The following is a 24294-nucleotide window of genomic DNA, read 5'->3' on the forward strand; positions in this document are numbered from 1 at the left end:
GATTTAGCTCAGTGGCACAGCGCTTGCCTGGCAAGCGTGAAGTCCTGAGTTCTATTCCCAGCACCAAAAAACCAAACAAAAAAAAGATTTGCTCCACTTGCCTCTGGCTTGCATTGTTTCTGATGAAAAGTCTGCTGCCATTCTTATATTTGCTGCTCTTTATTTAGTATCTTATTTGTCTCACTTCCTTGGCCTCTCTGAAGTCTTAACTTTATCTCTTCTACTCAGGCTCTACCTGAGTTCATCTTATGGTCTGGAAACTCTCTAAGTAGTAAATTAGACATTTGTAAGATTTGCATAATTTTTTTTCTTTCAGAGATTGCTATTCTGTGTTGCTTTTTCAATATTTGAGAACTATTTTTTGACCTTCTGTTTTATAGTTACTTAAGGTGAAAGAATAAATTTGGTTCCTGTTGCTCCCTTTAGGTTGGAAGCAGAAGCTTGAAATGTTACAACAAAATTAAAAAGCATTAAACTAATTTTTGATTATAAAACTTCTTTCTCAAAATTAACCTATAATTTGTATTAGCTTAAAATTATAAGCTCATTTTCAAAAATATGTTTAATGCCAGTGTTTGACATTATCCTTTTTTCTTGCAGGCTACAGGAAAAATTCAAGCTGGATTTTTAAATTATTGCAAGCTAATAATGGACCAGAAGTTGAAGAATGCAATTCTGAATAAAAATCTTCAAAAATTTTTGTTCAAATAACAGAGGAAATAACATTGATCTACTGTCTTAAAACTCCAATTCAGAGTAAAATATTCATGATAGGAAATTATACTGGAAAAAATTTATATGGTTCTTAATATATCTGGATGAAAAGAATTGTCACTTTGTTTATCAGAAGGACTTATATATGTCTGAGATTATTTTAAGTCATTTTATAGAAATCTTGACATTATCACCAAGGAGAACAAACAGAGCTGAAGGCTGTGTATTGGTCAAGATGACTTCTGAAGAAATAGCAGCTTCCATTCTCATCCCTGTGACTCAGAGAAAAGTGGTGTCTGCACAGTTGGCTACAGATGAAAGTAGTGAAAGGGCATCAGATATCAGTATTCCAAAAGTACATACTGTCAGGCAGAGTGGGCAGACTTCTAACACCATCTCACGGTGGAACAAGTTTAAAGAAGTATCTTCTGGAAGCAACTTGCCCAAGGTTCTCTCAATAGCAAAGGAGAAAACAGTGAATGATGAGAACAGCAATGAAAAGTGCTATAAGACAAGCACATCGGGTTCCATAAAAAACCTTAACATTAACTGCAACAGCATATTTCAAAACCATCGGCATGGCCTTCCTCAGAGCCAGTTTTATGAAACATGCAACTCTGTCATGGAGGAAGACCCATGTCTCAAAACTGGAATTCCTTCTCCACTGGAAGAAAAGGTGTTCTCTGGAATTCAACTGGAAATGGATGGGCCTCCCATAGACATCAGTCCTTTGGGAAACCATCCTGGGATCATAGAGAATGACAGAGCACACCCTGACAGCAACACAGCAGTATTTCACTTTCATTACGAAGTTGACAGAAGAATGTCAGACACGTTTCATACTCTATCCGAAAACTTGATTTTGGATGATTGTGGAAACTGTGTACCACCTTCTGAGGGGCAGCACAAGAAAAATTATGTGGCATATACATGTAAACTGATGGAATTGGCAGAGAGCTGTGATAATGAGAAAGGGCAGCTTCAGTGTGATTGTGGTACTTTGAATGACAAATATCTGTGCTGTGAAGGCTCTTGCGAGAAGGTCAAGCTGGTATGTTCAAGTGATCACTTTTGCAGGAAGGATTTTACTGACCGTCCACCTGCCAAGGCCTTTCTGAGCCATTTTGAAGACTGCTCTGATAATTGTGAAGATATAGAAGAAGATCTTTTTAAAAGCAAAAAGGAGCGGTCCACTTTGTTAGTTAGAAGATTTTGTAAAAATGACAAGGAAGTGAAGAAATCTGTGTATACCGGGACAAGAGCAATTATGAGAACTCTGCCTTCTGGCCACATTGGGGTGGTGGCGTGGAATTATGTTGATCAGAAAAGAAATGGTCTCTTACTGTCTTCTGAGAAAGCAGTTCAACCTCTGTCAAGGCTGGACCTAAGACAGGGTGGGAGCCAATGTCTGTCAGTAGTCCGGTGGTATCTGGTAAGAGTTAAGTTTCTTTTCATCGTTTCTTTAAACTTAAACTTTTAAAAATCTAATTCATAGAAAATATTAAGAGCTATCAAATTATGATTCTTATGGGAAGCATTTATGGCTGTTGCAAAATAGATACACCAATTGATACTATCAAAATTGAATCAACTCTTTAATAACGTAAGTAACAGAAGAGGAATTTGGGAGATTTCCTGGTAGTAAGAAAATGGCTCCATCCCTTCTTCGTCTATGGAGATAAGTGCCTGAGTCCTCTTTTGCTGTAGTTAACTGTTAGGTTTTTTAGGTTTCCAGACCTAAAAGAACTTAAATCTGGTTGTTTACATTTTCCAACCAATAGTCTTTGTCTCCTCTCTCTTAAATATTTTTGTGCCATCAACCCTTTTAGCAAACTAATGAATTCTGTTTTTATTTATTTTTTAAGACTAATGCTTTTAAATACATCAAATGAAATAGAAACTATTATAGTGTATGTTATGTTAATATGTTAATATTTATCAGATATAAGATTCTTAAATTGTGATATAACAATTTAAATGGTTCTTCATTAACACACCTAATAATAATACAGTATTTACTGATATTATAACTACTGTAATTTCAAAGCAGTGATGAATATAAGTGGGAAATAGTTTGCTTGAAACTTTTTGACTTTTTGCAGTACGAGACCTACATCCTGAGAAAACACTCATTTCTGGGCAAATTGGGGCAGTTGGTTACCCTAAATATTATTAATATTTTAGGATAACTCCCACAACTGTTGTGTGATGTGCAGATATCTTTGGTATCTCTTAGCGGCAAAATCACAGTTACTGCTGCTTCTACTGAGGTTTGTTGTCTATGTTCACAGTTAAAGGAAATGTTAAATTTCTATTTGAGAATAATGACAATATTCATCTTTAATCTTTATTGAAATTTCCAGGTCTTCTGAATTTTACCTATGGTCCACCTTCTTTTCAGTTAAGAATTTTGCTCTAGAAATACATCTGATCAGGCCACCTGCTCTTGAGCTGATCTTCACATCTGAAGACAATACTGTACCATTTACCCTCGCACTTGTTTCTTATCTTTGCTAAACATTTCTGCTTCCTTTAGCCACTCTATACAGGACATTGTTTCTAGAACTCTGACATCCCTTGCTGGGCTTGTTGGCAAATGCGTCAAATCCCACTACTCGGTAGACTGAAGCAGGAGAATCACTGTGAGTTCAAGGCCAGCCTGGGCTACATCAGCGAGTTCAAGGCTAGCCTGAACTACACAGTGAGACCCTATCTCAAAAAAACACAAAAGAACAACAAAAAAACCCTCTCACAGTCCAGTTCTTCGCTGTTCCTTTGAAGCCTGACCATAGAAATAAACAGTATTTTAAAAATCCCTTTTTTAGAAATAGTTGGTGCATTTTCATTTTTATCATTATCATGGTCATAATTATGTAATAAGCATTTAGCATGTGTTAGATATTGGGCGAAATAATTTATGTACTTACTGTCATGCAGTCCTCTCAACTGCTGAATGACGTTGGTGTGATTGATAACCTCATTTTATTACTAGGAAAACTGTCTCTGGAAAGTCATGCACCTTGTCCAAGGTCATTTAACTGGGAAATGGCATAACTAGGATTATAATCCAGGCAGTTTTCTTTTATGGAGTTTTTCAACTCCAGATGGAAAAACAATTAGAGTAAGCTTTTGAAGGAACAGAGGTCTCCTGTCCATATGGGCATCTGTTGATTGAGTTGCCCCGCTATTGTTGTTTGTGGTATCTCAGACTTGGCTGTGTTAGATAGCGTGATTCTATCTCTGGGTACGTGGTGTGGTATCCAGGCCCCACCAAGCCCCTTTGCATCATAATCACTGGGGTCAGACACAGCTTGAATATTATTTCATAGTTCCTTTAGTGAACTGTGGACTCCAAGGAGCAGAAAATCATTGACTAGGAACTTAAAACTAGGAACTTAAACTGAGTTCACTTCTGTTTTTTTACTTCCTTCCTTCTTTTTTTTTGAGACAGGGTCTGCCCTGAACTCACTATGTAGCCCAGGCTGGTTTGGAACTCACAGTGATGGATCCTCCTGCCACAGCCTCCCAAGTTCTGGGATTACAGGTGTGTCCCACCACGTCCAGACTGAGCTCAGCTTCTTGATGAGGACATTCTTGGAATATTTGTTCTGGTCTAAAGACCCTGATACTGCTTGGGCTGTCAGGGACAGAGTCTGAGAACTGAAAGCCGTAGGATTTTCTCTGTGCAGCTCACCACTCACCCAAGCCAGTGTCCCAGGATCTGTTTCTGGGTTTCTTTACCCCATCCCACATGAAACCTGAGTCACAGGCAAGGAGTTTTTCAGAGGCTTGCTGGCCTGCTATGTAGATGCGCCTCTCCCACAAGCTGCTGAGAGCAACATGTCACCCTGTGTAAAAGCTTAGGGCTTTCTAAAATCATGTACAGTTAAACATTAAGAGAACATCAGAAATTTAAATTGGGGATATAGCTCAGCAGCACAGTGCCTGCCTGGCAAGTGCAAGGTTGTGAGTTCAATTCCCAGTACCCCCCCAAAAAATAATAAATTAATAAAAATTAAAACGAAAAGAAATTTAAGTGCAGCAAAGTGAATGGGAATAGATTCTTCAAAACCTTTGTCATAGTTCCTAACAAGACTTGCGAGTTTGATGTAAATTTCAGAATAACTGTGGCCTGCCTGTGCTTTCTCCCACTTAAGTCCTATTTGCAGCTTTGTGCTGTTGCTTCTGAGCGCAGTCACTGGTCTCTCTCTCAAACCTGTCCTCAGATGGGCTCTTGGCTGGCTCACTCCCAGTGAGAAGAACTGAGAAGGAGGCAATGCACACTGTCTCCTTCCTGCTCAACCTTTGGAGGCTGAGATAGGTTGCCATACTTCTGTCAGAGTCATGGCAGGAACTTCTCTCTCCTTCCCACCAGATTCAGATGGATGTGGGCATTTTTATTAACCTTTAAGATGCAGCTGGGGAATGTGCTGGCTGTCCTTTCAGTCCTTTCTTAGTGGAGATTTCTGAAAGGGAGATGCTTTTTAAATGTGCACACTATATATGGCAGATATTCATTAGTATCTCCTAGTGTATGGTCTTTTCTACATTGTGTTCTTTAGTTTGGAATCTGGCAGAAAGCTTTGTCAGAAGTTGCACAGGTGAATTATGACCACATGCTCCCTGGTCCATAAGTTGCATTCTTCAGCCAGAAGATGCATACCCCTCAGATATGCTTATGTTCTGTGTTCTGGTTATTTCCCATGTGTCCCACCTGGTTCCCTCATTAAATTGTAAACTTAGTAAGAGCAAGTTCTGAGCCTTATATTTTTTTAGTCTTCAGAAGTGTAATGCCATGTATATACAAAACAAGGGCAATATCATGGTTAGAAATAGTGTCTCTGGAATTAGTCAACCTGAATTTAAGATGTGACTCTGACTCCATCACAGACTGGCAGGTTTTTAACCTCCTAATTATCTTGTATGTAAACTGGGAATAAAGGTGTTATTGGAGGCACTAAATGAGTACTGCCCTCAGCACAATCCCTGTGACAAGTGAGCCCTGCTGTCCTTACTCTGACACTTATTATCTGCTTTGTGGTGGGAATGATTTCTACCTCCTTCTGCTCTTTGGTGGCATCTCACTCAGGAATGCATACAGCAGTATGAATCTGAGTGTAGTTACCTCTCCGTACCTGCAGATTTTGCACCTGCAAATTCAAACAAATGCAGATCTAAAGTGTTTGGGGGAAAAATGTGTCCATAGGGAACACGACCAGACTTTATTCCCTTGTCACCATTCCTCATACCGTGCAGTATAACAACTATTTATGCAGCATTTACATCATATTATTTATTATAAATGATCTAGAAATGATTTAAAGGGAGGATATGTATGGGTTATTATGTACCATTTTAATTACTATATCATTTATCTGCACTTGAATATCTGCAGATTTTGGGCTTCTAGAACACCTCCCACAGGCATAGCAAGAGATGACTCTCTCTTAATCTAAGATATGATAGCTTAAACAGTTCTTCCCCACGTGTTGAAAGAACATATTACTTGTCCAATTAATTCTTTGGTGTCACATTTTAATTTTTTTCTTGAATATCTTGGTCAACATGGCCCAGTTAATTTATATTTGCACAGCTTTGTAGAGAAGAATGGATCTGAGTGGAAGACATTAATGAGGATTAATGCTTGCTGACTAACTATATTGGTATCCTCCTCCTCTTGCTAGTAAAAAAATTAAAACCTCACCCCTTATCCAGTTACACTCATTTTCCCTCTCTCCTGCTTTCAGTTTTTTGGCTCAACAAAGTAGAATATTTTGGCAAGGGGCTAAAGTCTCCTGGTTAAAGACTGATTAGAGGTGTTTATCTTTTTTGAAAAAATGTTCTCCCTGCTGAATTTTAGGGAGTTTAGATACCTATCCTGAAAGTTAAGTTCATGATCCTGCTTCTGCTGCCAGACTCTTTCATGTAACCTGAGTTCCATGTGTGCTGAGGTTGGAACTCCCAGAAAGCGGCGGGGATGACTAGGGCAGAAATTCCTTTAGCTCCTGTGTTAGCACTTCATTTATTCCTCTTTCTTAACCCACAAGAGAATTAACTGCAGAAGAGTAAGTATGCCAAAATAAAGAAAAAAGGATTTCAGACTGAATAAAAAGCAAAGAATAAAAATGAAAAGAATAAATCAAAACATAAAGAAAAAGAATAAACACTATATTTTCAAAATATCAGACTAGAAAAACTTTAAAGAGGGAGGTCAAAACCAGTTTCAGTATTCTGCTTTCTTCCTTCTGAAATGCATCTTTATGATATATTATTTACTGTTAAGCACAGAAAATTAAACTTAAGAGGAAATTATACATTTTTGAGTGTTGAACAATATCTTTGTTGTTATATGTGTCCTTGATTCAGTGTTTTGTCTCATTTAAATTGAAATGAAATCAGTCTTAGGAGATATAATGCTGTTTTGTTAAAAGAACCCATTGATGATAAATTCATTTTCTAAATTATAAATTCTATGAATGATCAAATATTCACTGAGTCCTATTGTCCAATGTATGTAAGAAATGGCTGTTGAAATAACAACATGGAAGTCAGGAGTGCTGCTCCTGCCTCAGCACTTGGAAGGCTGAAGCAGGAGGATTGCTGTGAGTTTGAGGCCAGCGTGGGCTACAGAGTGAATTCTAGGCCAGGCCGAACTGCATAGTGAAACCCTGTCTGAAAAAGAAAAAAAAGAAAGAGAGGAGGGAAGGAAGGAAGGAAGGAAGGATGGATGGATAACATGGCTGGCTTTCTGGTTTGGAATTTTGGTTGCCAGGGAGCTCAGGGACAATTTGGACCTTGAAATAATTAAAATTTGATGGGGTGCTTAGACTACACTGTGCTTTGTGAGATGTGAGGCTGCCCCTTCCATTGTTGAGGGTTTTGTGTGGTTTAATACGTGAGTATAGGAGGTGATGGCCCCTTACTGCTGAGCATGTCAAAGAGAATCCAGCCCCCACACTGCTGTGTGCAGTTTAGTCATGCCTAGTGCATCAGTGGAAAATGTGATGGCTATCCAAGGCCAGCCCGCTGATGATTGTAGTACTTTCCTTTATTAACTAGATCAAGACAGTGAAGAATAAATTTACTTCTACCACTCTGTGATTAAACCAGTTCTTTGGCTAGGACTTAGTAAATTTTGAAAAAAAAACACCCTTGGCCTTGGACTCTGGTTTTGAGGTGAATATATTCATATCTGCTCATATACTCATAATAACCTCGGGGCAGTATCAGCATTAGGATTTTTTTCCCCTTTCCCCTTGACGTCCGACATCATGGAATTAGCAGCTGGAAAAATCCCATTCCTTAGAGGGGGCCATGGTTAGTATGTGACCTGAAAAGAATCAGAGGCAGTAGGCAAGGGTAAGAACAAGCCCTGCATTTTACACAGGAGTGACTCGGGCTGCCCGTAGAATGACCACTGAATTGTCATGAGCCATAGGAGTTTTCTCCCTCTGTGGGTGCTGACTGAAGTGTAACAGTATCCTGGGGTTTATAGCATCTTGGGATAGTGGAAAGGTTTCCACTGTGGGGATCAGCATTCAAAGATTTGCAGTCTCAGTGCGGGGTTGGGGTTGACTATCCTCTGACCCCCATGACTAGGGATGGCTGTGGCAGGCCCTCCCTGAAAAGCTAGACACGGGTTTGGGGCTCATTTTCTGGCCCTGAAGATTCCTACGATACCCACGTGAGACCTGTTCAGGGGCTCACTGTTGGAGAAGCTGGCCTGTATAGATTCAGTATTTTACACTATTGACAGATCCTGCAGAACTCAGGCAACTGAGCCCCTAACCGTGTACATGGCCCCTGCTTTGAATCACAGCCTCTTCCTTGTACTTGCGCTCTCACTCCTCACACCATCGGAAAGCACAGCAGAAGACTGACTCATCCCTCAGCAACATTAAGACCTGCAGTCCCCTTAAAAGGAGGAGTACCCCATCTCCTTCGAAACACTATCGCAGATCTCTTAGGAGAAAAGATGTTCTGATTTTGTCTTCCTTTTAAAAACAGCTTTATTAAGATATACCTCACACAGTACAATGAGCCATTTAAAGTGTATTCAAAGACATGTGCAACCTTTCCCACAGAATATTTTCATCACTTTGAAAAGAATCCCTGTGCGCTTTAGCATCTCCCGCCTCTTGCCTCTTCTGTAGCCCTAAGCAACCAGTGATCTACTTTCTTGTTTCTATAAATTTTCTAGGCTTTCCTATGAATGGACTTAAAGTATATAGTCTTTTGTGACAGGCTTCTTTAGCTTCGCAAAATGTTTTCAAGATTCACTTTTATCTATACTGCAGCATGTATCATTGCATTCGGTGTTTTTCATTACCAAACAATATTCTATTGTATGGATATGCCACATTTTAACCATTAACTAATTGTTGGACATTGGGTTGTTTTCACTGTTTGGCTATTATAAATAATATTCCTGTGACCATTCAAGTACAAGTTTTTGTGAGGATACTCATTTTCATTTCTCTTAAGTACGTACTAGGAGTGGGTTGCTGGGTCATGTAACGGTTTGATCTTTTGAGGAACCGTGAGACTATTTTCCAAAACAACACTATTTTACATTCCCCCTGAGTAGTCACAATGGTTCCAATTTCTCTACGACCTGACCAGCATTTCTCATTGCCTTTTTTGGTTTGTTTTTTTTTTTTTTTTTTTTGGTTTTTCTCCGGTACCGGGAACCGAACTCACGACCTTGCGCTTGCCAGGCAGGCGCTTTTGCCGCTGAGCTAAATCCCCAGCCCCTCTTATTGCCTTTTTGATTATATTCATCCTAGTGGTATTAAGGGACATTTCATTGTAGTTTTGATTTGCATTGTCCTGGTGGTTAATGATGTGAGCATTTTTTCATATGCTAGTTGGACAATTGTTTATTTTGGGGAAATGTGTAGTCAGATCCTTTGCCTTTTTTTTTAATCTTTTTTGAGACAGGGTCTTGTTATACTATTCAGGCTGACCTTTAGTTCATTTTGTAGTCCAGGCTGGCCTTGAACTTGCAACAATCCTCCTGCCTCAGCCTCCCAAGTGCTGGGATTACAGGTCTGCACCACAATACCTGGCTTCTTTGCCGATTTTTAAATTAAGTTGTCTTTTTATTTTTGACTTTTTATGTAGTGTAAATAAAAGTCCATTTATAGATATATGATTTGCAATATATATTTGAAGGTATAGACATAGATATAATAAAAGTCAAGAAAGTGGCAAAGAATGTTTATCATTTCAATGCACAGTGAAACTCATTAAACATGTTCTTTGGATATGAATCTTGTTGTAAGTTTTTCTCAGATTTTCCCACATGCAACAATTGTGAAGTAAGTTTTATTATTAAATATTTCACTCCCCCATATTCTCCTCAATCTTTAGTTTGTATACTATTTTTTGTTGTTTTCTCCTCCCCTTTGGCCTAATCTTTTTATCATATAGATCATTTTTATTATTATCAAAATTCTGTATCGCAGAGCTGGGAACCAAATTTTCAGTCTGCAATCTTGCACATCACTAAAAAGGCATCCAACACCGATGGTCGAGGAGAAAGCTCCCACCTAGTAATACTGTACCCCACTGTGCACAAGTATATGCAGAGCCTGGACTAGGGTGAGGCAAGTGCGGTGCCCAGAGTGCAGAATTTAAGGAGGCACTACATTCTCAGGTCTCACAAGTGCCAGCTTGGACTGATCAGTGAAAATACCTCCTTAAATTCAGAGTGCAGAGCAGCTCACTTGTCTTACCCTCGTCCCAGCCCTGGGTACAAAGTTAGAGGAGAATCTAGTTTAGAAATCTTCCTACTTCATGAACAGGTTTGCCTGAATCTCCCATGTACCTCAATATAGTTATTCTTAACATACAAGCAAAAGGCAGCTTCTGCATTTTTAAATCATAGAAAAAGATTGAAAGAATAATATTTCATGTCATGTGAAATTCACGTTTCAGCATTCATAAGTAAAGGTTCTTGGAACATAGCCACCCTCACTTCTTGCGGTATTGTCTGTAGCTGCCTTCATGCGGTAGTGTTGGAATTGAGTAGCTGTGACAGAGGTTGCATGGCTTGCAAAGACTGAAATATTTATTATTTGGTCCTTCCCAGCAGAATTTTGCCTACCCCTTGCTTAGACACCCCTCTCTACCTGAGGTGAGTCTCACATCCTCTTGGTGGTCTTCCCTTTAGCCCTTCACTCCAACCCTCATTCCTGGTCCAGAAATTTTCTGACAGTCAGTGCTCACTACACTTTTCTTGAGCAATTTCCCAGATAACAAAGAAAGAAAAACAGTTTCTCCCCGCTCCTGATGTCTCCTTCTGTCCTTCCAGGACTCAGTGCAAGCACGTTAATTGTTCTCCCCCTTGACCCTTGAGGTTGGGACCAGCTCTTTGTATAATGCATGAACAGAATCAGGATTTCCCACTGAAAGTCAGAAAGGTCTTTTTCAGGCCTGTGAACCAGGGATCGATCCATGCTTTTCCCCTCCCAGGCTTGGCCTGAAAGATAAAAAATTACTTTTACATCTCTCTGTTTCTAGCTCCAGTTTTCAACTGATTGTAAAAACCCTTGGGAAAGTTTCCAGGTGTTTTGTCCTTTACAGGGGAGAACCTGGGACTCCTGTGTGCTGACGTCGATAGTGGAGAAAGAAGCCTCTTCTGAAGCTCTGTCCCTGCTCTTCAAAACCGCTGATCCTTACTAGGCAAAGTTTCCAGAGGAATCCAGCTTCCATTTCTCTATGGTCGGCAAAGAGGAGGGTGGTGGTAAAGGGATGCAGTGATGCCAAACCTTTTAGAGCTTTCAGTGATACAAACAGCCTGCTGCAGCACATGTGCCATAGGTTCCCACCACTGGGAGGAATAACACGCTGTGGCTGTAAGGTGGCAGGGCCATTCTTGGCGTTTGGAGAGAGTTTGCCAGTTTCTTCAAACTATTTGCCCCCGAAACTCTTAACAGTAGACCTGAGACAGACCTACCTTTCTTAAAAAGACCCAAGTATCAATTCCAGCTCTCTCATCTTTCAGCTTTCCCACTAACTGATTGTGTGAACAAGTCATTTAGGGCCTGGGATTGTACTTCCTTTGCATATAAAAAGAGTGATTGCAGTTGTATATGCATTTATTGGCTGTCCTGTATCAGATACAGTGTGTGTAATTTGAGTATGTAATTTAACAAATTGTAAGTTACACATGTCCTGTCAACTCTACAAACCCTCCCATCTCTGGCTTCTTTTTTTTTTATTTTAAAGAGAAAAGAACAAAAACAAAGACAAAAATAAAACAACACAAAAACTATAAAAACGATAAAGAATTTCAAACAAGATGATAGGAAATCAACAATGGTTGTTGTAGTACTTATTGTTATCTTTAAAGTAGTTGATCAGATTACCAGATATAGGTATGCAAGATTGATCAAACAATTAAACATTAACTGTTCCTTTCAATAAGCCAATATAAATTAGTAGTACAATTATCTTAGCTATCTTGTGTGTGTGTATGCCCTTTCCCTTCCTTCTTTCTTTTCTTCTTTCCCTCATCTCAGTTGTTCTTTCCTATGGGGCAGTTTCTTTCCCTTTCACAATATCTATTTTCTCTTTTCTGGCTTCTTGATTTAGATCTTGACCTTGGATGTTGGGTTGAGGAAATATTCTATCTTGTTGCTCCTCAGCATTTGCTATAGTGGAAGGGCAGAGGGGAGATGCTCTTCATCTTCTGCTAAGCCCCAGAAAGGTAAACAGCAAGCACTTGCTGGCTGTTTACTGTGTGCTAGGCCCTGTTTCTTTTCTCTCCTTTTATTCTTATTGTTGCTGTCTGCAATACCTGTCTATTCTCAAGGCAGGTATTATAAAGTCCTCATTGCTTGCTCATTGCTCAGTACAAGTAACATGACCAAGGTTACAGTGTCAGAACTTGGACCTAGGCCCGGCTGCCTCTAAAGACCACTCCCAAACCACTCCTCAGAATTTCCTCTGGAAGGTTCTGATGCAACTCATTCCTGTAACTTGGCAGAGGTTTGCTCTCTCTTATTAACTGTGCAAATGTTGAGCTGGATGAGTCCTTAAAATCTTTCTGTTTTCAGAGTAAGCTAGGTGTAACCTTTGGATGAAATGGGAGATGTGGAGAATAATACCAATCTTAATGTAAAGGAGTTTTGCCTGTTGCGATGGCTAAGATTTACTTTTATGGCTCAGCCTGCTAGAGGGAGGAAACCAAGCCCAAAGGTTTGAATGTTTTTACTGAATTGCTGTAATTTAGAAGTACACATTTAAAGTTTTCTAAGTAAGTAAGCAAGAACAAAGTCCAAAGCAAACTGCACTCATCTGAGCCAGAATGTACAGCTTATTCACAATCTTGCTGAAATACTCAAAACTCCTGGGAATGTAACTTAGGATTTCCCCATTTTAAAGTTTTTTCTGCTATTCAAGGGTTCTGACCAACTGACCTGAGGATGAAAAACATAACTCCACAGCACTTCTTTGCATAGTCGTGCTATTAAGATTAAACTGTCACCTACTTCACAAGGTCAGGAGGTGGGAGGAAAATGTTGGAACTTACAGATTCAAGCAAGAGGCAAACATTATAAACTCTCCCTGCAAGTAAAACTTTTCTCTTTTTACTCCATGCTGTTAAGTATTCAGAGTGAGGAACCCTGGGGAAAGGGGACACAAAAGTACTTTGGAGGTGTAAAATAAAGTTAGAGGCAGCCAATTTTCCTTTCATAAATGCGCAAGCATCAGGCTGAACCTCCTTACTAAACACAATTCTTAGGTTTTCTTTTCCTGGTGCTGGAGTGAAATAATAACTTCATTTTCAGGTTGAGATTAGATACTTTTTATCACTGACACCTAGTTCATCTTATCCCTATATTTTAATGTACTAAGGAATCAATTTGTAGTAGACCATGTTGAGTAGTATAGTTTCAGAGAGATTTAGCACCAAATTATAAACGGTGACACTTTAATAGTAAATGAGATGTGCTGCAGGAGCCAGAGTGTGGGAGTTTGGCAGTTGGAAAACCTCATGGCTTCAGTTTTTCCAGATTGTGTACCTTCCATCAAATAGTAATTCCTTAGCCTTGAAAAATTCTCTTGTGGAACCATGGAAAAGTTCATTTGAGTTCTAAATTGTTCAGCAGCAAATGCATTATTTTTTTCTTTAATGAGACCCAGAAAATGGTTCAGGCTCTGGGTGCACCAGCCAGTTTCCTTCAGATGGCCACAAACCAAATATGGGTACCATAATGATGGTGTGGCTCTGGCATTACTGATCTTTTTGTGAAGAAAATGCCATTATTATAGTGACTAGATTTTCTTTCTTTCTTTCTTTCTTTCTTTCTTTCTTTCTTTCTTTCTTTCTTTCTTTCTTTCTTTCTTTCTTTCTTTTTGTATCAAGAATTGAACCTGCAACCTCACACTTGCCAGGAAGGTGCTGTGCTAAATCTCCAGCCCCGGTGACCATATTTTCTAAGTAAAAATGGAGAACTTTTTAGAGGGAAGAGGACAGAATTTGAAATTGAGACTGACCCAGGAAATCCAGAATGAATGGTCTTGGTAGTTACTGATCACAATAGGAAGTAAAGAGAATGTGAGTTGACCAGTGTAAATCTGATTTGTTTTCTAGCAAAGTCAGGAACCTCAAGATGAGTGATGTAATTAGTACTAGTGAGAAAGAGCTATCATTCACATGTAAAGACAGTACATTAGAAGCCTTAAATATCCAGTGTGTGTTTCTCAGAGTTTTTGTTATTGTCAGTTTTGCCAAACACATTTTGTAGCTACCATACCTTGGATGAGGGAAGGTCATGAAATGTATTTATCTTACACACCAGACCAAACTAAATAAGGGTCAGCTAAATAAAGGTTGTCCCGTTCCAGGGGATCACTTTGAAAGGCTGCTCCCATTTTCTGTTTATGCTGCTATTGTACAACATATTTTAATCCTTTGAGTTTGGATTGAGATTTTAGAAACTGTCCATTCAAGCATTCTACCTAATACTAGCTTGGGTAGAATATCATAGATGTGTGACTATGAAAGTTAGGGCTATTCTAGTGGGGGTCTTATAAACTGACAAGATGGAAGGAGGTTTTCTAGAAATGTTTGGAGCATAGGTATCATGGTTAGTCATGCATCCAACCCAAACTCGACCATGGATTCAGTCTTGCCCACTGCCTTCCTTTGATAGTTCAAAGGCTCCCACAAACCACACTGGTTTACACTGGACTGAGCTTCATGAGCACAAAGCTCGTGCTGGAGAGCAGATTGGAATTTAATCCCATCTTCCCTCCCTTTCTTAGCCAGCTGCCTCTCTACAGGACGCAACACATCCAAACATACATGGTGATACAGAGTGGCACCCACATACATGGTGGTATGGGGTAGCACTCCATGGAACAGAATCAGAAGAGCTACCAAAGCCCAAGGCTGCACCTGTTTTTCCAATGGATTCAACTGTTGTACAGTCAGCACAGTGGAATCCATTGAGTTCCAATGGCCTGAGATAGAAAGAAATTAAAATAGTCCAGGAGAATCCCTTTCTGTGCAAACATAAGTATTTGGTAACTTTAAGAACAGTAGAATTTTGAGTTGGAAATCCTGTTACAGAACTGTATTCAACCTCTCACTTTGTGGGTAAAGTAGCCAGGACCTTAGGCAGGTGTAGAAGTCCCCAAATCTGAGTTTATCTTCTAAATAGGATTAAAACAATTCTAATAGAAACAGTTGCATTGTAGGTGCTGTTAATTTCATACTAATACTTTTAAGATTCCTTGGATGCATAGACTCTCAGGCCGTAGCACTGGCCCTAGAAGAGTTCCTGGTGAGTGGTGGAAGCCATATGCCTGAGCTGTCTCTCGTTTCTTCCCCAAATTCCCTAAGTGTAAATAGCCGTAGTTGCTATAGTTTGTGAGGTTTGTCCCACTTTCTCTGCCCCGTTCTGGCCTTCATGATGTATCAGTGTGCAGTTCTTTAAGGAGCTGGCTCCTCTTGTTGCAGTAATATTGTCAATTCTTTAAGTACTTGAAGGTGCCCTTTTAACATGAGTGTAGCCAGGTTTTGTGAGTTCATTTCTCCCATTAGTCTAGTTTCCTTCCATCCTTCACTTGGCAGGTAGCTCTCTCTGGTTAATGATCATAAGTTCTTCAAAGCATGCAGTGTAGCCACGGGATCTCTCCCAGTCTCTCAGGAAGATATTTGCCCTTGTTATTTTTCTCTGATTTATAGGAAGCAGATACAAATGCGAAACATTGAGTGCAGCAGGAGGGACCAGACCTGGCCCATGAAGAGCCCAAATGGTCTTGCCTGCATGGAAGCAAGCCAGGAATCCCAGGCTCATAAAGCATAGCACTAGAAGGTCTTTAGAGACCATCAGGTCCAAGTTTTCCTTTTACAAAGAAGAAAACTGGAGCCTAAAGGCAGATAATGATCTTATCCCTGTCTGGTCCGACATCAACTTCAGAGCCAGGTCGGAACCCAGGTTGCTTTCCAGCTATTTTCCTTACCCTCGGCCAGGATGCTGTACACTGTTTCTGACCCCTGGGGTATGGAGATGAACTGATGGGATTATAACAAGCAAGTTACTGAGAACTCAAGGCTGCATAATGGTTAGGAGTGCGAGCCTGGCAGCCAGTCTGCCTAGTTTCAAGTACTGACCCTGCACTTACCAAGGGCTATGACCCAGGCAAGTTACTTAACCATTCTGTTCCTTTATGTATTTGTAAACTTGGGTTAATACTTTAGCCTACCTCTCAGGTTTTTGTAAAGATTAATAATTTTTGTATTAAATCTTGACCTATAATAACAAAAATGTTCTAAATTTTAAGCAAATAGAACAATACCTGGCACTATGTAACTATTTTCTTTGATTCTTAAACCTCATCTTTAACCACAGTGCTGTATTAACTTGTAGTAACACAGATTTTTCTCCAGGGGCCTTACTGGAATAGTATTAATTGTGGGACAGTGTCTAAGCCTTGGAAAGAGCAGCAGGAGAATTTGGGTAATCTGAGAAGACCTCCTGGAAGAGGTGGGTTATCAGCTCTTACCAGGACCTATAATTGTTTCTCTTCTACCTAGAGAAGGCAAAATGTTCTATCAGAAGAAAATTGACCAATTTCCTCACTTGCAGGAGTCCACATGAAGTATTTCAAATATAATGTTGATTTCAGAGGCCCTTTGCCATTTTGTCTTAGCCATTTCTTTCCCTACCCTGCTTTTTATTACTTCACATAAAGTTTAAAGGATGCAATTACTCCCACTAGAATTGGAATTTGCCAGTTTTATTTTTGAAGTAGCTATTGTAAAAATTGCCTTCATAGAAGAACAGTTTATTTATCAGTTTGTTAAGTGGTTGGTCATTTTTCAGTAATAAAATAACTTAGCCAGTTACAAATAAAGCTGCAACCTTGATAAACTTCGTATCTACCACATAGGTCTTCTCTTGGTCACCCCAAATCTTTACTTGTCCCCTTACCCCCCAGGTACCACCATACTGAGTCTTGTCTCCAGCAATACATTAGTTTCCCTTTTATACAGTTATTGCTTTTGCATAAAAAATACATTTTCACTAAATACCACTGAAGTGAAGTAGTTAATTTTTATGTGAATTCAGATTTTTAAATTTAAGTTGTTTTGAACTTTATATAAAATACACTGTGTGTAATCTTCTGGAATTTTCTTTTTACACAACAGTATATCTCTAAGTTCCATTTATTCTGTTGTGTGTTAATATAATTTATTTGTGTTTACTGTGAAATAATATTCCTGTGTGTGAATATACTGTAGTATCCTCATGCAGTTTCTGGTCAGTAGACTTTTAGATTGTTCCCGTGGTTTTATAATTTTAAACACTCTGTCCATGGACAGTTTTGTATGCGTTGGTTATTGTAGATGTCCCAAATTTTCTTTTGGTTATATACCAATCCATGAAATTGTTGGAACATAGCATATGTGAGTGTTCCAACTGGGGAGATAGTAAACTGTTTTCTAAAGTCATTATAGCAGTTTACACCCCTCCACCCACCATCCTCAGTGATTTATAGAAAAGATTTTAGATTTATGTCTTCTCTAATACTCGATATTTTTAACTTATTATCTTGCCAATCAAATTGTCAAATGGGTTAAAAAGGTACATCTCGGTGGTGAATTTTGCATTTACCTAATCACTGATGTTTACCATATCTTTATATTTTCATTGGCCATGTTTTTTTCTGTGAAATGTTTCAGGTATTTTGCCCACTTTCTGTTGGTGTTTTTTATTGATTTGTAGCATTTAAAAATATTCCTAATATCTGGTTTTTGTTTGCATATATTACTAATATTTTCTCCAAGTTTTACATTGTCTTTTAGTAAGATTTCATTTGATAAAATTTTTAGTTTTCTAATCAAATTTGTTGAACATTTACTTTATAATCAGTGCTTTTTATTAAAATTTTTTTTTCTACATGAAGTCTAAGATATTCACTTCTATTTTTTACTAGAAGCTTTAATAAGATTCTATGCATGCATGCATCCTCTCTGAGTCTTCTACTCTAGTTCACTGAGATTTTTTTGTTGTAGTTTGTATTTTGTTTTGTTTTGTTTTTTGAGACAGGGTCTTGCTATGTAGTTCAGGCTGGTCTTGAACTTACTCTGTAGCTTAAGCTGCCTTGAACTTGAGGCACCCCTCCTGCCTCAGCCTCCAGAGTGCTGGGAGGACTTATGGACTGTGCATTGGTTTTTGTCCATCGTTGTCACAGTGACATTTAGAAGTCCTAACTTCTTTTCAGAAGTATCATTATTATTCTTAGCCTTCTACATACATATTCCTCTTTAAATTATTGTTAAAGTATAACACATCTACAGACAGATACACAAACCATATACAAGTAAGTGTATTTCATAAAGTAAACGCAGAGATTTAACCACAGTTGAATTTGTTCTCCCAAAATCAATAAATGGAACATTATCACCCCAGAAACCTTCATTCATCTCCTTCCAGTCTCTTTTTCTCTACCGCCCACAAAAACAGCCAGTCATATCTGCTAACACCATAGATTTATTTAGTGTGTATAAACTATTTGTTTGAGTTGAGTTCCTTATATGTACTGTTCTTTATGGTTAGTTTTACATCCACATCATGTCTGTGAGCTTTACCATGTAGTTGCAGCTGTGTATTCTCCTTGCTATTTTGTTACGTTCGTGAGTATCCTACTCTTCCCACGCCCCTGTTAATAGTCAGTTAATTGGATTATTCCCAGTTTAGGGCTGTTTTGAATAGCACTAGTCTGTTTCCTACTAACCTCCAAGCCCTTGCTTAAGCTGGCTCCTGCCCATTCTACTATTTAAGATCCTGCCATTTTACAAAACCTAAGAATGTTCTGTCCCTTTTGTGAAGTTCTTTTAGACTACCTGATCTACCAAATTCTTCTCTATCAGGATATCTAACCTTGTGGCATATGCCTTACGCTCTTAAGTGCAATTCTTGAAAGAATTTTGGAAAAAAAGATTTGAGAAATAATTGTTATCTAGTAATTATGAACTACTAGGGTCTAACTGTTTGCCAAGAAGGAATCTGAGTAGATTTTCGAAAACATGTAAACACTATGTTCCCTTCTAGTCATATGCAAGGGCAAGTGGGAGAAGACAGCTTCCAAGAGCTTATTGAAATCAGGGAGGTGACTGGCATAACCACTTGCCATTCGGTTACTCATCTATAAGCCAGATATATAGTATGAAGTGTTGGAGAAAATGGACTTCTGTTCTTAACTATTGCCAGTTTATGCAGTACAGTAGTTGAAAGAAATTGAAGCAGAGTATGTAGTAATATTTTGGTTTATTTTAATGCTGTCAAATGACTAGGTAATAAATACATGTTGACAAAGTCTTCTCAACTTCTTTTTCAGATTAGGACTTCTGGAAACCAAAAGGCTCTGTGAATTAATGGTGTTTCAAAAATGCATCATTTTCTTACTAGGACAAGACATGTAAATATACTAAATTAGAAAATGTTAAAGTAAAAAAGCAACACCCAAAGCAAACAAATAAGATCTTTACAGTACTTAGAAGAAATTGAAATAGTAATTGCGGAAGAGATTCACAGTTATTCACAAGTAGGATTCACAGTTATTCACAAGTAGGAGCAATTTGCCAGATGCCTTGGTTTGGGTATATAATCAAACATCTTCAGGGCTGGGGATTTAGCTCAGCGGCAAAAGCGCCTGCCTGGCAAGTGCAAGGTCGTGAGTTTGGTTCCCGGTAACGGAGAAAAATCAAAAATAAAAACACAAAAAAATTAAAAAAATAAAATAAAAAATAAAACATCTTCATCATTATTGCCCATTTGAAGGAAAACCAATCCATCAGAATAGAAATTATGCTCATCAAAAGGACACATGCTCATCAAAAGGTACATTACCATATGCATGTCAGAAGTGGCTGGAAATTTTTGATTATGTGGTCAAACAAGGGACAATAGTGGAGGCCATTGGGCTTTTAGAGTCATTATTAGCAGACCACTCCCATGAAATCTTAGCAGCCTGGGTTCTGAGTTGAAATGTGCTGAGACTGAATATAGTTAACAGTTCTTAAAAACAGCTCAGCCAGGTAAATATCTGCATTCTTGTTAGGGGGATTGAAACTTAACAGTGACAGGCAGTTGCCTACAGACCTGCAGGTAGGCTTTGGGTCATCTGATTCATTATTTGGATCCCTTTATTTGTGTTTTTAAAAATCCTATCTCTCTAACTGGGCTTAAAATTTGAAAAAAAGTAATACACATTTCTTGTAAAGAAAATTTTTGGTGTATAAAATTTAAAAAGTGATTGTTCCTTCCTTCCCTAATCTCTCCTGGTCCCTTTTCTAGTCCCACATTAACTTTATTGGTTCTGGTTTCAAACACTTTCCTATAAATTATTCTAGGTTTGAAACTTTGTGAAAGGACACTTTTTTACTTAGTTTTGTAACCCTTTCTGTTCAGGATAATGCTTTGCACAAAACAGGTCCGTGGTACATGGTACTTATTGTCTAATGATTGATTTAATAGGGATTGAAATGAACAGTTCCTGAATGGGGACCCAAAGCCTGTGAGAAACCAAAAGCCTTGTTTCCAAAATTCAAAGAAATGTTGCTAATTAGAAGTATTGCTGACTGCCTCTGATGGACACAGGAACTGCTGTTTTTCTATTACCGCCCTCCCCCTGAATTCAGAGTTGAGAGAGATAAACAAATCTTTGAGAAAAAAGTACGGGATATTTTCTCTGCCCACTTTCTCCTTTGTAGATAAAGAAGAATATGTAGAAAAGGAAGTGAGGAAGCTAGGAGAGGTGCAGTTGATAAATCTGTTACTTTGTGTTGCCTGACTGTAAAATTTTCTGTGCAGTATTTTTATTAGTAATTTCTTTTACAGATGTTTTTGGTGAAAGTTGAAATAATGCTGGCAAAAACACATTTAGACTCTGCATTGCAATTTAAACATATTGCATTTTATTTTCTTAATCACAAAGACAGGCAACATTTGTCCTCTCTCTTTTTCAAAAATAAGAAAAAGGAATGAAGAAAGCATGAAATGTCTTTTGTATTTGGACTAAAAAATTAGTTATTACTTTGGAAATAAAGGTAGTGAACATCATGTCTCATTCCTAGCTAACCAATAGTTACCTTTGAACATGAAGAGCAATAACTTTTGAAGACTTAAAAAATGTAGTTGTAGGTGTGATTTGTATTATTTCCCCAAGGTTTCATTTTCAATTTTATTTTATGATTCTATGACTCCATGACTAAACGTTTATTTGGTGGTTGCAGATTGAAATAGTCTGGGCTGGTTCAAGCCATTTGCTATTGCCAGTGAATCACTTTGCATTTAAATTTTCCCAATGAGCCTACAGTGTACTGTCCCAAGGACCTCTTTCTGAAGGGAAAACTGCTTCAAGGGCCTATATTTCTTTGAGTTTTCATAATAGTGGAATGTGTTACTCCTAGGAAGCAGTTAAGACTTGGGGCTGGAAGGAGTCCTGGATCCCCTGTTAACTAGCTCTGGAGCCGTCGGCATTTTACTTCATCTTCCTAAGCCTCAGTTTTTCTCACCTGTAAACTGAGAATAATGAAAATCACACCTAATCCAGAGACTTACGAGGATTAGATATCTGAAAAAGCTCTAAATGTGACACATAGAAATTACTCAACGAAGCATAGCTGCTGCTATTATTATGAACTTTATGACTACTAGTAGTAATACTGAATTCTGAAGTGTTTTAGCAGAAGAGTTTGGTTTCTATATCCAAACATATATTGTACGCATTACCAGAATCTTTATTAGCATGCATGATGTTTTTACTCTAGTTGCTTCTCCTGGATTGTAAACCTCCTGGTTAAAGGGACAGCTCTTATCCATTCGCCCTTACATCCCCAAGTAGAACCTACATTAGTAGGTGCTCAATAAAGGCTTATTGAATTGCACTGGGAAGGTACAGGTAGAGGGCCAGGTCCAGCCCACCCCAGTGAGGGCTGTGTCTCAGAATTGTCCTCACAGTTGTTGAATGAGGTCAGGCTAGGGTTTGGCATTTCTCATTCCCACCAGGAATTGGAGTTGCCAAGGTGCTAGTCACAAAAGTCGGGGCCAGCCTTCTAGTCTCTGAATGAATTTGGAAATTAGAGCAGATTTAGAATACAGAAGCTAGTTTGTTTTACAGGATGGCCAGATTAGTTTCTCTTTATTTTTTTATAGTAAATATTTTAAATTATATGGTCAGAACTTGAGATTGAGATCTGCAAATTGCCAGAATCCAGGCTGAAGAAGCCAGCAGTAGGAATCGGTACAAGTGATCACATCAGCAAGGGAAATGTGAGTCTGAGAGTCGCGGGACCTAATGAAGAAAAGTTAGAGTTGGAGGTGGGGACAGTCAGCTCACTAGCTTCAGCTGTGGATGACTTCAGCATTGCTGACCTTTCCAGCCAACTAGGACGAAATCAAACTTAAGCAAATAAAAAAAAAAAATGCAAGCTTTCTGTGTAGTTTGATAAAGGAACAGGGATATATTCTTCAGGTGCTGCCTGCTAAGCCTAAGAAGGGTTTGGAGAAAGAAGAGCCAACATTAAATCCAACTCCACAGTTGCTCCCCTTCCCTCTGATGCCAATACTATCTTTACCCCAGTTCATCTCTACTAGATCTTCAATTTCCGTATTTCTCCAAACTTCCCAATTTTTCATGTGCATTTCTAATTACTTCTTTTAGAGTAAAGTCATAGATATGTAGTGACTGAGTCCTTGGTAGTTAATGCTGCATTTTCCTTTAAGAAGGATTAGCAACCAGCACTTACACAAGTGATGTGCATGGCTATCATTGCTTCCTTTGCTGACTTTCCTAAAAGGAACCTAGCAAATATCTGTATTAATCTTCTATTGTAGCATAATAAATTGCCACAAGTGTGCTGACTCTAGACATTACATATCTGCCATCTCCTTTTCTGTAGGCATGTCATGGCTGTGTTCTCTGCTCAGGTTTCCCTGTGGCTAAAACAAAGCGGTCAGCTGCAATTGCAGTTTGCATTTGGGGCTAAGAGTCTTGTCACAAGCCCACTGGTAATGGCCAGAAATGAATTAATTGCACTCAAACCCCAATTCTAATGAGAGTCTGTCATTTACTTTACCATAAAAAAGTAAAGGAAAATTTTCTTACAAATACAGTCTTGCTAGAAATGAAATAATAACAAAAACCAAGACAAAAAAATGAGTCGTCTGCTGGAGCTCTGAGAAACAACTGGATCATGAGACTCTCTGGATTTTTATTTTATTTTTATTTTGGAGGTTTTGTTTTATGTTGTTTTGTTTTGATACAGGGTCTTGATGTGTAGTTCAGGCTGGCCTTGAGCTCATTATGTAGCCCAGGCTGGCCTCAAACTCATAGCAATCCTCCTATCTCAGCCTCCCAAGTACTTGGATTATAGGCATGCACCACCACGCCGCACGGCGCTATGAATTTTTAAATAACATGTAACATGAATATATGCAAACATAAGAATATAGGTATTGATCTATCAAATGATAAGTTCAGGTGTATGTTTCTAGATGTCAGACATATGAGGTTGGTGACCAGGTGCAAGGAAAGGGAGAAGAGAAGTTTGGCTGACAGTCATGATAGGGAAAATTAAGCCTGTGAGAAGGAAAGAGGTAAGAACCTGGCATGAGACGGGCTAACCAGCAGGCCTGTTAGTTCATGAATGTAGAAATAACGTTGTGATAGGTATGGTGTAGACCAGTTGCTTTGGCTGTGGGACAGAGGAGAGATAAGGAGAGGAAATTGCAGTGAAGACTGAGCCCAAGGCCTGAACAAAAATGTGGTTAGAGTTGGGGCTGCGTCTGGTTGATGTCTTGATAAATGTAGAGGAAGAGTTGTGACGTGTGACTCATAAGATGTGATTGTTGAGAGAGAAGGAAGAACCTGAGGTAACTCCAGGGTGATCTCGGAAGAGGATGGTGGTACAATCGGCAGTGCAGAAGAATTACACCAAAATAGGGGTTCACATACAGGTAAAATGGCATTTTCGACTTAGGTTGCTGATCTCTGGAGAAAATGCCTGTGTTGCTTCTTGTATTAGAAATAGTTCTGTAACATGCTAATCTTATT

General features: G+C 38.8%; 1 protein-coding gene across 3 annotated transcripts in view; it reads left to right on the forward strand.

Moving 5' to 3' along the window:
* Positions 1–600: 600 nt before the first annotated feature.
* Positions 601–24294, forward strand: part of Plce1 (phospholipase C, epsilon 1) — a 269999-nt gene continuing 246305 nt past the window's right edge. For all 3 annotated transcript variants that reach the window (XM_005407528.2, XM_013506159.1, XM_013506160.1), the window contains exon 1: positions 601–2146. In XM_005407528.2, coding sequence (XP_005407585.2) covers positions 860–2146 — 1287 coding nt within the window. In that variant the 5' untranslated portion in view covers positions 601–859. The remainder of the gene's footprint in view (positions 2147–24294) is intronic.

The sequence above is a fragment of the Chinchilla lanigera genome, unplaced genomic scaffold, assembly GCF_000276665.1.
Source record: "Chinchilla lanigera isolate Chin_1 unplaced genomic scaffold, ChiLan1.0 scaffold00106, whole genome shotgun sequence".
In the NCBI taxonomy this organism is placed as follows: Eukaryota; Metazoa; Chordata; class Mammalia; order Rodentia; family Chinchillidae; genus Chinchilla; species Chinchilla lanigera.